General features: G+C 42.7%; 1 protein-coding gene across 3 annotated transcripts in view; it reads right to left on the bottom strand.

Moving 5' to 3' along the window:
- Nucleotides 1-14,613, bottom strand: part of LOC119651346 (breast cancer anti-estrogen resistance protein 3 homolog) — a 121,761-nt gene that overhangs the window by 28,902 nt on the left and 78,246 nt on the right. For all 3 annotated transcript variants that reach the window (XM_038054902.1, XM_038054903.1, XM_038054904.1), the window contains exons 2-3: nt 10,162-10,290; nt 9,929-10,081 (exon numbers count right to left, since the gene is read on the bottom strand). In XM_038054902.1, the coding sequence (XP_037910830.1) occupies nt 9,929-10,081; nt 10,162-10,290 (282 nt within the window). The remainder of the gene's footprint in view (nt 1-9,928; nt 10,082-10,161; nt 10,291-14,613) is intronic.

The following is a 14,613-nucleotide window of genomic DNA, read 5'->3' as shown; positions in this document are numbered from 1 at the left end:
CCGTTACTATTTTAGTAAGCAGAATAGGGCCAGAAATCGGTGGGGAGCGTTTGCCTTTAACTTTTGATATTATGGTTTTATATGCGTGACCCCAGGGGTTCGTGTCACCTTCATTACATAGTCGCTTAAAATCTTCGCTTTTACTTTTTATGATGGCCACATGTAATTTCTTCCGGGCGTTTTTATATTCTTCATGGAGTTGGATGGATGCATCACATGCTCGTCGCAACTTTTCGCCAATCTGTAAAGCTTTATTTTCTGCGCTTCCTTCAAGCGCTGTATTTTGCTGCAGAACTTCTTCGAAAATCTCCTCGTCAAATTTATTAGCTGCCCACCTTTCAGTTCTCGTCCGAGACGATTTTATTTGCTTATCATGTCTGATTTCAAAAATGATGGCCTGGTGGTCGCTATGTGTATATTCGTCACTGACATACCACTGCAGATCCCTAGCTAAAACAGCTGTCTGTCTGTCTGTCACAAGCACTTTTCTCAGAAATGGCTATACCGATTGACACGAAATTTGGTGAGACGGTGGGAGCTGTGAACGCCCAGACATGCAGTGAGTGATATCCTTCTACGTTTAGATTAGTCCTCATACATGTAAAAGGAGGGTGTAAACATTTTTTTCACCGAATATAGTCATGTGGGGTATCAAATGAAAGGTCTCGAATAGTACTTTTCGAAGCCGGTCTTAGTTTTGAGATTGGTTAGAAAGGCGGGGAGTGGGAGGAGTAGAAAGTGATGATTTCTTTAACGGACCAATTCTCAGAAACTACCCAACCGAAAAATCTGAAAAAATTCACGAAGCTACCTCTATATGGTGCCTAGGTGTCAAAATACTCTCCATATTTCCATCACTGCCCAAATGACACAAACTCTAAACAAGCCACCCGTGTATACCAGTGAGCTCTGGGCCACCACAAACAGCTCCAAACTCTAAACAAGTCTCCCGTGTATACCAGTGAGCTGTGGGCCACCACAAACAGCTTCATTCAGTGGATAAGATTGGCGGCTCCATCACCGCAAGAAAGTACGAGAAGTACAGCGTAACGAACGTCATGACAAAAGGAATTCTACGATTGAGTTAGTGAGCAACTAAGGATATCGCCACGGTGTTCCGCTGGTACTTGCACGCATTCGTAAATCCTTTGAACAAGAGATGTTTCCCAATGAACGCAAAAAGGGGAAAATTTTAAATATTTCGAAGGAAAATGCCCCCCTGAACGCAAGAATCAGAAGAATACTTGCCTATTCCTGCTGCCCTGAAAATACTAGATTCAGGAACGCATCTTTGAACACCGTCAAACCTTGATCGACAGAGATTAGTTTCCCCTTTAAATGCTTCTGTGCCAACTACATTAACACTGTTCCGATTATTGTGGTGCCGTGTACGGAACTTGGAACACTGCTCCACTGTTCTTTATGGATTTCAAGGAAGCCTTTAAGAGCGCAAACAGGGAGTGTATCAAAGAGTTCATTAGCTTGCTATCTCGCAGAGTCACGAATCTTCACCAAATAAGTCTGGACTTGTGGATTCGAAGAAGGAAGTAGACACAAGGTTAACTGAGATGGCTTACGATTGCATGGAGCATGCAAATACCCCCCCCCCCCCCCAATTGTTACACTCAAAACGGATACCCTGCTTTGAAAACCCATTCCTTTCTTCTACTTTCCAGGAATTATCTGGGATTCCTGGGGTTTCGATACGAGTTTCTGCCGTGCAAGTGCTGCAACAAATAACTCTGCGGACTGACCGTCAAGCTTAATGGCTTTACACCGTTTAAGTGCATTGATGGCTAACATGCTTTTTCTTCTGCTTGGAGGAACATACCCCCCACCATTATCGTTACGGATGTCAAAACCATTATTCCGAATCATATGCCCGAGTATGGTGTTGTCAAACCCCACCTTGGCAATCAGATCGCCCATCACGATCACACTTTCTCTCTCTCCTAAATTGCCTGTAATTCTTCATATGAGGTATCCTTCTTGACTATATCTCTGTTCATGCATAGTTCTGTACAGTTGTGATACGCCTAAACCGGTTGGACCCGAATTTCGGAGTAAGAATTCTGTCAGAAAACGGCTCCCAGATAAAGGTTGGAAGCAGCGCGACGACAAAGGGTATGTAAAATTTTTTTGACGTATAGATGATATCCTTGTCAAATAAAAGTTTCCCGTTGCTTATTTCTCCCATGTATATTCCAAACTCCACCTCTAAATACTCAATCATCTACTTCGGAACAACTTCGCATTTATAGTGTATTTCCTGTACCATTACCCTTACGGATGGTTTTCTAACAAAATGGCCTTGACTATTTCTAACAGTGAACAGCTTCACTGAATACCCAAACGTTAAAGGATTACTAGACGGCTTTTGGAGCAGAATCCTCGACTGCATATCAAACACCAATTGCCAGAAAGAATGCCAGTTACTTTGAGGCTAAATGCCACCAGCAAAATACCAATTTTATTGTGGAAAGCGACATAATGCAAAGCATATTGTTCACATTTCCCTACGCATTACATTCAACATCCCCGGAGTAGAGCACAGCTCGAGACTGATTCTCTAGCCAGTGTCTGTTAGTTGGGGAGGTATTGAATTCACTACATGCATTATTTCGACTGGTTCCTAGAACGTTGATGAAGGGAACACTTTCCACGTTCCTTCATCAGTGCGTATGGGGCACCATACCAGATAACCTCTCCATGCCATGCTTCAGGCCTGGCTATTGATTGATTCATAAAGACCATAGCTGACGTCCAGATTAAAACATATATGCTATTACGTTTTCCAACAGGGTCGCTGTATCTTTGAGGCACTAGTGGTTTAGATAGACTTCGGTTCCAGAAGTCACATTTGGAGAAGCTAAATTATCGCTGAAACCACTGCAGACTCCTTCTATTCAGAGCAATCGTCTTCGTCGTCAGGAAGCTGACATTCCGATGGATAGTCCTTCCTGAGGCTTTACCATAACATAACATGATCGCTCTGACCGAAAGCCAAACGAGCATTAAGGCTTGTGCGCTTGTGGCGACTTCCTCCAAGCGGGTGGGACGCGTTGAACAGACTCAGCGGTACAGTGAAGAACAGAAGTTATATTGCTTTGCCACACGGGGCCCTGCTGTTGACAGTCCCTCGGTGGGTAAACTCTGTGTTACGCTTGTAAAAAAGAAGTCGCGAAACCCATGTTGTAGCTATGGAAGTCAATCGACTTCCTTGTTTAAAAAATCGCTGAAAATGAAAGATAACGCTGTGCAAGTGATACGCTCACAGCAACGAGATAAACATAAGACAAACACGGACATCCATGACGACTAGGATTCGAACCCAGAGCGGCGGGTTTGAGATTACAATTTTCTGCCTCCATCGGTGGTTTGTGGTCCTGACACTACAAAACTTGAAACAACTGTTCCGCCTCGATTATCGTTAGCTTGAGGCCTTTAACCTCCTGCTAAAAGCACCAAGAATATATCGTTCTAATATTCAGGCAACGCAGCCATACACCATGCTCGTTTTATTGCGAAAACGATCTGCGTTGCTGGTTCCCGCATTTGCAATGATAAGATAGATCGCACGTGACATGACATTGACTGTGGATCTAATAAAACTTCCATCCTCCCGAAAAACAGACAATGATACACTTTGGGTAGAGAATTAAGCGTAACTCCCTCCCTCGAAAGATTCTCTGCGGCCAAGCAAGATCTCCTTGTAGCTCACTTACTGCACCTTTGAAACCTGTTTTGATAGTAGGTCCATCTGACAGTTTTTTCAGCTATCCGTCTGTCCATCTATCCACCTGTCTGTCTATGCGTCTGTCTACCTGTCCATATATCTGTCTTTGACGCCAAACCTACACATAAATGGCTAAAACTATTGACCCATAAATTGGTGAGAATATGTGGTCTGTGCAATGAGTTATACAAATATATCATCATCAACAGCGCAACAACCGGTATCCGGTCTAGGCCTGCCTTAATAAGGAACTGCACCAAGGTCCACCAATTCGATATCCCTAAAAGCTGTCTGGCGTCCTGACCTACGCCATCGCTCCATCTTAGGCAAGGTCTGCCTCGTCTTCTTTTTCTACCATAGATATTGCCCTTATAGACTTTCCGGGCTGGATCATCATCATCCATACGCATTAAGTGACCCGCCCACCGTAACCTATTGAGTCGGATTTTATCCACAACCATCGGTCATGGTATCGCTCATAGATTTCGTAGCTATGTAGGCTACGGAATCGTCCATCCTCATGAAGGGGGCCAAACATTCTTCGGAGGATTCGCGCCTAAGAGTTCGCAATTCTTCTTGCTAAGACCCCAAGTCTCCAAGGAATACATGAGGACTGGCAAGATCATTGTCTTGTACAGTAAGAGCTTTAACCTTATGGTGAGAAGTTTCGAGCGGAACAGTTTTTGTAAGCTGAAATAGGGTCTGTTGACTGACAACAACCGTGCGCGAATTTCATCATCGTAGCTGTTATCGGTTGTGATTTTCGACCCTAGATAGGAGAAACTATATTTTGCGTTAAAAGAGAGGCTATCAATACATACAGAATGGGGTGTAATTTAATTTGAAATTGTAGACATGTAAGATAACAAATGAGGGGCTCAATTAGTATTTTTGAAGCTAACTCCTGATATCTGGTGAATATGAGGGCTTACGTAATATTAAATGAGAACAAGTCTCGTTCTCTTGAAGCAAAAAGTTTGCATAAGTAGCAAGTCTAAGCCTTAAAACATATCCCGTTCCGATATCCGATCAAATAGTGGAAACAGATGGTAACTCGAATGAGACCTAACCGCACTGCTGCAGCTTTTTAAATATTTCATAATTTCTATCAAATTTCTTAAATTATTCTAGCATTTAATTTATCTTTCAAATCTTTGAAAAATTGTGGGGAGCCGTGTGAAGATCATTTTTCTCGGCATCCTTGTTATTGGCTAACTGCCGCGCCCCGGTCTTTCCAGGGCGTACACAGTTCTTTACGCTACTGCACCCCAACCTCAGCTCAAAACAAAGGGATTGCAGCGAGGAACGACACGCATCGCTTCCGTACTACGCCATTGACCAGGCACGACAATCCGATGGTGCTAAGGCTACCTAATGTCAAGTACAGGGTCCCTGCTTTGTCAAAGGCCCCGGAGACTCTGAGCAAATTCCACCCTATTAATTGTCCGGAGGCCAAGTAGAACGAGTACCAAGAAAACTAAGAAATGAGCCGAATATGGGAAACTTCCCAAATGTGTTGAGGGTTGCTGCTAAGAGATCTTGAAGTTCTGCGTCGTATTTCTGCGTGACGACCAGAAAATTGAAGGTGGCGTGGATCTTGACCTCGTCAACAAATGTGTTATCCGCTCCGGACACGTGTTGAATGTCAGAAGTGTACTGACTTATAGAAATCAGGTGAAGAATTTGGGGATGCTGGGCTTTTGTTTCAAAGTAAAGGTGTGTCGCTTCTGGTTCATGAACACTGTAAATGATCTCCCTTCAAAGAAATAAAGGAGTGTATTTTAATGCAAGGTATTCGGCAATAACTCACGATCGAATGTGCTGGAGATCCATTGAGAAGGATTCAACTGCTTGGAAAAGGAACTCAACGGCTGCAGATTTGATGTTCTTTCGGTGAAGGCGAGCGCTTACTTTAATGTTAGAAGCATCGACGAACACGGCAAGGGGTGCATCTTGCTGAGGGAATGCCAGAAGTGTAGCCTCCAACAGCTCGTGTTGACGTTAAGTGCAAGACATGCCTCAAGGAGACGTTGAAAAACGCACTCGCGATCGGAACATCATCCAAATATACGAAACAAAAGTCATGTTTTCGTAGCACAGAGTAGATGAACCTCTTAAGGGTTTGTATCGCATTGCGTAGTTCAAAAGTGGTCCTAGTTAACTCAAAAAGTTCGAAAGGTGTGCATATTGCCATTCTTGGAATGAATTCGGGAGCTGCAAAGATTTGATGATATTTTCAAGGTCGAGGAAATATATGGCAGTCTGTGATAGAGTGCCCGAAGTCATGAATGAGGGGAGTGGGTGTCATTTAGGCGTCTGAAATCGTCACAAGGCCTCCATTTGGCATTGGATTTAAGTACCGTGCGAAGTGGTGAAGGCTAATATTTGTTTGAAGGCCTGTAAGTACTCTATTTACGAAGCGTTTTGAGCTTCAGCGTGATAATGGACGCCCCGTAGAAAAAATAGGGGGACCTACCGTATTAATTGGTGCTGAACTGGCTCAAAGAGAATAAGCTAGGTATTTTGAAAACATGAATACGCGAATACGCGGGTTGGCAATTTTTTCAAAAACAATGGAAAGAATGATTTGGTTCATGTTGAGATTCTTGATGTTGACCTTAGAGGGATTTTGGGGTCAATGTAGGATCAGTTGTGCAGATCAACTAGCAATCTATTGGGGCAGGAAGTCTTCTCCTAAGAAACGCCAAGAAAATGTTCGTCGAAGTCTGAGATGTTTAGCTGCCTGCCTATAATGATGCAGGGGGATCGATGAAGAATTTGCTGCCGAGGTTTCCAGTGTTAGTCCATGATTTCGGGATGTGGGGAGAACCTAGACTTCAGCGCCCGTGTCAATTGAAAAGTGGCACCGGCTCAAGGAGTCATCAATAGTTAGACGACGTGGTGCTACATTTCAAGTTCAGTCGCTAGAACCATTGGCAAATCTATTTTTAGCCAAAAATTGCAGTTGGAAGTGTTAACGCATTCTGCAGCCTTTTCTCCAGACCTTCGGTTGTATCAGCGCGCACCGACACATATCGGCAGTCCAGATGACCTACTATCCAAACGCCCTATTCGGAAGGCGACTGAGCCACGAAAGCAATGTCGACATAGCTGATTGCTGCTTCCACTGCTTTTCTCGTTAGCATCATGGCATACAGCGGCTGCCGCGAACACAAATTCACACGGAGATTATGCACTTGTCAAGATTCACAAAAAGGAGAAAACTGAATAGACTTTGTCTCCCTGAGATGAGGGGTACTACCCTTCAACTCTCCGAAGAAGTGAAATATCTGGGGGTCACTCTAGATAAAAAACTTCTTTGGAACAAACATGTAGAGGTAAAGATGAACCGAGCTCTCACAGCTTATGGGCTGTGCAGACGGACCTTTGCCTCGACATGGGGACTCAGGCCTCATGTGGTAATGTGGATATACGTTGCCATCATTAGGCCGATGTTCGTATATGCATCCATAGTGTGGTGGGTTAAGGTGAGACAAAAAGGTTTTCACCATAAACTAGCCGCACTGCAAAGAAATGTTTGTCTGCGTATCACTGGTGCCATGAGTACGACATCCGGCGCAGCTCTGAATGCACTACTCAATTTGCAGCCACTGGATATATTTATTCAAAGCACTGCAATGAGAGCAGCTCATAGGCTAATTCGATTAGATCTATGGGAAAACAACGGATGTGGGGGGCACAGAGCATTGGAAGAGTTACTGAGAGGACTGAATCCAGTTCTTACAATGCCTTCCGATTCTCGTGTCCCCATACATCTGTTTGGTAGAAGATATGTAGTTACCCTGAAGCGTAGAGAGGACTGGGAAGACCCAGAGGAATGCGTGGCGGGATATACGGAAGTCTTCTACACCGATGGCTCAAAAACAGAAGAGGGTTCGAGAGCCGGAGTCTACCTCTCGAATAAAAACGAGAGGTGGGTTTTTCCTTTGGAACAATATGCAACGGCTTTTCAAGCCGAAGTTTATGCGATCCTAAGGGTGGCAAACTGGGTGATTGACGAGCGGTTGAAGGGCAGGCGCATCGCAATCTGCAGTGACAGTCAAGCTGCACTGAGGGCATTGAGCAGTCCTTTGATCACCTCGAAAATCGTTCAGGAATGCAGAAACCGTTTGAACTCTATGTCTAGATTCAATACGGTGGAACTACTCTGAGTACCTGGTCACTGTGGCATAGAGGGAAATGAAATCTCGGACGCTTTAGCGAGAGAGGGGTCAATCTCCCCTATGCAGGGACCGGAGCCAGCAATTGGGGTATCAGTAGCATTGGCTAAATCTGTTTTCAAAAACTAGGAACAAGTTTCCCATAATGACAGGTGGCAGAGCCTAAATGCTGCTCGACACACCAAACTTTTCTTGCCAAAACCGAACATACGTACCGCAAAGTTTATCCTGTCGAAAAGGAGGAGGACCTGTATGTGTATTGTGGGCATTCTGACATGAGGAAGCGGAATCCACGGAGCATTTCCTATGTGAATGCCCCGCCTATGGACGCATCAGGCATCAGATCTTTGGTGCCGATGTTCTCCAATTGCGACGGGTAGCATCACACCCACTAACGGAAATCCTGCGATACGTTAACGTATCCGGAATATTCCGTTAGACGGGGGTGGCGAGTACAATGGGCCAACACGGCCTGAGTGCTCAGAAGCTGTAGCTTCTCCCCCACCATACACACACACACACACATGCACTTGTCAAGCTCGTTGACGTATTCCAAATTTTACAGCTCGAGTTTTTTGCTCCTATCCAATAGCATGAATAACCTTTTCTTACGTGCAGTGCGTAATCTCCAGAAATTTGGATAAAAAAGATAAATGTCACCCACTACGTCTGGTAGTGGTCGCTAGTCTGCAAACTCGATTTGTTGCTTCTCTCCGCAAGTATCCGGGAATAGAATCTGTCTCTGTCAGAGAATTCAATGCGGAAAACGCCTTCGCACTACCTTATAATCCTAAATTCGGCTTTATAATAAATTGCGATGATTACATTCGTATCGGAAAGGAGAACCTTCTTCTGTTTCTTCAGCGTTTTCGACGTTTTCTCCTCGTTTACTAGAGAAACCACGCGGATATCCACTGTAGCCATGTGACTAACAAATCTAATTGACTTCCTGAAAGATTCATGAACGCCAAATTGAGCATTCAGCATTTTTGTTGTTGTTTTTTGTTATAGTTTTTCTTCTTTGAATAGACTTATCCTTAATGTGAACGTAAACTTTTGTCACCCCCGGAAAATCAATTTTTTGCACCTGTCTTTAACATTTTAGTTCAAATTATGTGAAAATTGGAGTACTGAGGCTTTTCAAATGCTATAAAGCATACAAAGTTTCAGCCTCATTCTTCAAAATAAGTGAAAAAGGTCAAATTCGTAGCAAATTTCGTGGTGTACGCAAGGTTTTGTCACGCAGTGTATTATTATCATCCCCAAACCGGTCATCTAATCATTGGAGTAATAATAGACGTGCAGCATACTTGAAACAAAGGATTCATCAGAAGCGCTGCTTCAAATGCCTCGAACCCAGGAGAACAGACTAACAAAGGCACAGACGGGCAGACGGATAGCCGAAAAGAAGGACAAACGTGCAGACGGTTAGATAGACAGATAGACGTTGAATCGATTTTAACATAAAAAGGCTGTATAGATTTAGAAGGATTTTGAGTGATCATGTCTATTTTATGTAGTATGACGAGGTTTAGAAAGTGTCTAGAGACCTTCCAGAAAAGACAGAATATTAAGAAGATTAAATTAAATTAAATTCCTTTTCACTACAATAACCATTTCTGGTTACAGCCATAAATGAACTTTATAGCTTTACTTTTTCAGGACATCTGCTACTGAACTTTTCAACTTTAAAGATTCCATGAGCAGTTATGGTTCCTTAAGGCTGTTTGCAATTTCGGAAAATGCTGATACCTAACCCTCAAGGAAGCAAATCTTGATAACTAGAATTTTATTACTAAATATTGTCATTACAAAAAAACGCCTATAATGAATATCAACCCTAAACTCTTTCCTATACATTTACCTCCGAAATTTCCCAATGAGTAAAAGCTTACTTCCGGATTCTTGACAAGGAAATACAGGTTATGACAGGCAACCACCAAACCAAGCAACCCTGGTACTTATTCTAGGCATTCACCCTCTATTAAAGCGTTCAACTCAATATACTTACCACCGTTTTTAGCTTGGTGATATTTCTCCCGCAACACTAACAAGTTTGATACCATCCGTGCTCTGTGTGCTGAATTCCGCACCCCCATTTGCTTTATGTCAGCTTCGGATAAGCTTAAAAGTTCCTCAACCCCATTGTACTGCTTGAAGTTTTCTGAAATGGCGGGAATTAGCATACTTGTATCAAGGGTTGTTTTCATCTTCGGGTGTAGGTAAGGTACTTGAGCTCTTTACCTTGATATTGACTTAGGTCAAGTTGTTCCAACCATCGTTCTATCGCTATGTGGGGTGAATTATTGTTGATCACAGGTTGCTGCATTTTATTTTTGCGTAACGTTGAAAACCTGAAACTCCAGGTTATACCTGTTGAAAGAAAAATTAATTAGTTAATTATGTTTTATTATGGAAAAGCTAAGCGGATAACGTTAGCTGTATTGGCATTCTTTGTACTTATGTATACATTTTTGAATATTTGAAAGATACTTTTATTTTCAATATAGGAAAAAAAGTTGAACCAACATGAAAATCCTTTGTATATCGGTGATTTGAACAATTCTAACATAACTTTCATTGGCATATTCGATATTGTGACACAAAGAGGCTAAACATCTCTGACATTGCAAAGAGTATCTATCATTGATTGTAAAGTGACCTATGCGAAATAGTAAAAGCAAGCAAGAAGCAAGCAAGAAATAGTCAAATCATCGTAATGCACAATCACATCTACAAAACTATTATCAATAAATGACGGGCAAATTCCTGTTTGTTGTTAGTAAAAATAAAAATCTGAAAAAGTTTAACGGCATGCTCTTCGATCTATGTATGGGGGCACCCATGATAAATTACTCGTTCGCTTGTTCATCCTCCACACTGGAGGTGCCTTTTGTTCTGTAAATTTTTAACCCTGATTAAGTTTAAAATTTCTCCCACTATAAAGTAATCCTACTCCTAATGCAGCTAATATCTAGATGAAAGTGTGGTAAAACCAACCCCAAGTGTGACTCGATCCCAACATAATTGCATATGAAGTTAAAAAAAATTGAAAAGGTAATTGATACCGTCTCTGATGAGGGTTCATCGGTTGCCTTCGAGTTTAGTAAAGTGAAGAAGCCCACAAAAGCGACTCCCATCCAACTTCCTATAGAATGCACCCGGAAAAGGTCGTCGAAAGTAACCGCGGATAAAGAATTTGCGGGAGGATAAGTACGCAGCAGGGATCAGTCGCATGGATTTGAGAAATCATATCTGTACGGAAACGACAATCATTGAAGAGGAGACCACAGGTGACAAATTCATCAATCGCATCAACGATCAGGAAAGTTTTCGAAGGACTCAGCGGCCCATCAACTTGGTTTACTTAGCTGTCTAAGTAAAAGCAGAGGCCTTCTGCGAGAGGATATCCAAGGTATCCAAATTCCAATTAAAGGGCGGAACCCCAAACATCCCTAATAAAACAAATGGACGAAAAGAAGGATACCTGAAATATAACCACTACTCTGGCCCCAGTGACTTCCTGATTAAAAAGTTGGCAACCATCAACTACAAAATAATTATCAAAAGCTTTGCGACATGTTTTATTGAGCGCGGTAGAACTTTCCTCCCATTCTCTTCCATTAAAAAACCACCCCACTCAATATTCATGTCTCCAACGTCTCAATATCAGGATCTAAATATGTAGCATATTATTTGTTAAGCTCTTCATCAAGTCAAAGGCGAAACAGGAATTGTCACTTCCAGTGTCGCTTCATCAAATGTTGTAGACTGCCAGAGCTATGTACGTATTCTAAGACAAAAATTCCTAAGCGGAGGTGCTAAATCTCCTATCAGGCAGATCCTTTCGATACGCTATTGGCATGAACATGTACACATCTGGAGATTTATGTGTCCACTCGTGGATATAAACTGGCTATGGGAAAGATACCTAGAAGTAAAACTGAGCAAGGAGGAGAAGAACAGATATAAAGTACGGTGTAGGGATTTGGAAACCCTGGACAGGAAATTTTTGGAAGTCTGCAAGCGGGCTCCTGGTCGTCGATACCCAACGACCGCTGTGCTTCAGTACTGACTATTGTGGCATCAAATGTTATAAGCGCACGGGGGGAAGTAAAACTGGTTTCATTGACGGACCCGTTTAGAAGAAACTCGATTCTTCATAGATACCCACCATTACACACACAAACCCTAGCTAATGAAAACGCAAATGGGGGAGAATATAGTGAGGTGCGGAAAGGGAAAATTGTAGCGTACGACGAAGCGACTAATCGAGAACTGCCTTTATTTTAGAATCTGGGAGTTTTGAGAATTTATCAAAAGAACACTCGAATATTCATTGGAATATAAGGGCCATGATTAAAGGCATCAAGTTGACGTAAGGCAAGGCCCAGGACCGAAGATGAGTGAAGACGTTGAGCAAAAAAGTAGGCCCAACAACAAAAGTGACGCCTACACAACACTAAGGAAAGAAGGAACCGGGGAAGAGGCAACGCGAACGCTTGAACGAATCAACAAGGTAGAAAACCTCTAAGAGAAAAAAAAGGTAGGCGAGCAGAATGGTTTCAGTGGAAAAATTCACATATTCGCAATTTTGGAGAGAGTGTGGACCCCCAAAGAAGATGTGGAAGACTGGGGAAAGGTGGCATCTCGGTAAGTAGAGATAAAATGACGATACGGCAATAGGTTATTATAATATCATCTCCACACGAGGCGAACGGTCATACGTGTACATTTTTAGGAGAGTGAAAGCAGACTCAGAATTCACCAATTTGGAAGATAATGTTATCCACATTAGACAGTCTCAGAGAAAGACTTTATGTTGGAGCTCAAGAAATATGTAGATACAACGGCGAACAAATTCATGAATAAAGTCGAAAAGTCCTTAGGACAAGAAGTCGAAATCAGAGCTAGCAGCCAGGAAGTCTTCTTAGTCTGCAGGGATACAGATGAAGTCAGAACAGAGAAGGGAGCTCGCGAGCTCTTAGAAACGAAATTTGACCTAATTTTAATTCAGGAATCAACAGTAAAAGCGCTACAGAAAGGCTACGCTAAGACACAAACCGCCATCATCAGTCTACAAGTGGAAACAGCACTCAGACTGTTGCCAACTGGGAGAGTAAGAATAGGCTGTATTATGTGTCGTCTTAATGAGCAGTGGAGTTGAAACAGTGCTTTAGATACCTTAGCTTCGGCCAAATTGCGAAGCCATGTTCCAGTGCGGATGACAGGCCGAAACAATACAGGCAATGCGGTGGTCAAAAATTCTGTTTTATTGAGATTCAATCCAAGATTGTCTTGCCTGAGGTGACTATTCTATTTTTGGATAAGTTGCGCGAGATCATATTGCCATGAGACGCTGTGAAAACATTGTCTTCATAAAGCAGTGTATAGGGCACTGGACTTGGGATGTCCCGTATGACAGTATCCATAACAATAACAAAGAGGAATGGTGATAGGGTGTCCCGTATGACAGTCTCCATAACAAGAACAAAGAGGAATGGTGAGAAGGCAATTCCTTGATGAACGCTGACGAATCGCACACTTCGAATTTTACTTTTCGGATTATGATAGAAATGTAACCCAACGCACGAGTTCTTCTAGTAGTTTTGCAACGGAAGGTACCAGATGAGTTCGTCTAGCACACGGTCAAACGCCTTTTGAAGATCGAGAAATGCAATGTAAAGAAAGTGATGCTTCTCACGGTGTTTCTCCAAGAGTAACCGTGCAGTGTGTGAGAGATTAGATATCATCTGCTATTTGTACTTTAGCCTAAAATTGATCGACCAGTAGCTTCCTCCAAACTACAATTTTTATTTTCCAATGTAGATACATATTTCGGGAGCAACTTACCCCTTCATCAGTACAAAGCTACTGTAAGCTAAGTAGCATATTGACTCGATACCAATGGCGCATGAAAAGGCAGCCAATCATACAATCATGCGTCCATCTGGAATTTCCTTGATAAACATCCGATAGGTCTGATGCTGACCGATCATATGGTCCCCAGATTCACCTTTGACAACATATCACCCAAAGAGCAGAATGATCGCTAAATGGCCACGAATCTTTCGGGATTACAGGTTTAATAATTTTCACCAGCAGGTCAGTCAAGGAATACGGATCGGTCGCAAGGGTGTTCTTGGGTAATTCAATTATGCAACTGGTTCGACCAGGCGGAGATATATGTCATTTCATTACTTGCAATAAAAATGGCGAGGTTGGATTCGAATCTGCTCGGACAGTCAAGCAGCGTTATCAGTTCTAAACAGTAACAGCATATCAAGCCAAGTGAAGTTACCACCAGTTACTGCTGAAACCTGGCCGAATGAAAAATAATATTCCTGATGTAGGTGCCAAGCATCGGAGATAATGAGGAGGCTGACACACTGACTCGCCAAGGTCTGGATCTACAATGGTAGGGCCAGAACCAGCTTTTGGCATTCGGCCAGTCATTGTCAAGTCTATTCTGAAATGTGAAATTACTACGATTCACGCAGCCGAGTGGAGAACCTTGGACTCTTGTCCGCAGGCGAAAATACGAGTGAAGAAACTCGTTAAAGCGGCATTTTTGTTGTTCCTTAAGAATTGGCAGCAATGCCTTCAATGGAACACTGGATCTTATACTGCCACATGGAAAAAAATGGGTGGTGGTTTTGGCTATATGCAGTCAATCTGAAGAGAATGAAGAGACGC

Source organism: Hermetia illucens, chromosome 3 (genome assembly GCF_905115235.1).
Source record: "Hermetia illucens chromosome 3, iHerIll2.2.curated.20191125, whole genome shotgun sequence".
Lineage (NCBI taxonomy): Eukaryota > Metazoa > Arthropoda > Insecta > Diptera > Stratiomyidae > Hermetia > Hermetia illucens.
The sequence above is the reverse complement of the archived record's forward strand: the minus strand, read 5'-3'. Positions and strand labels throughout refer to the sequence as shown.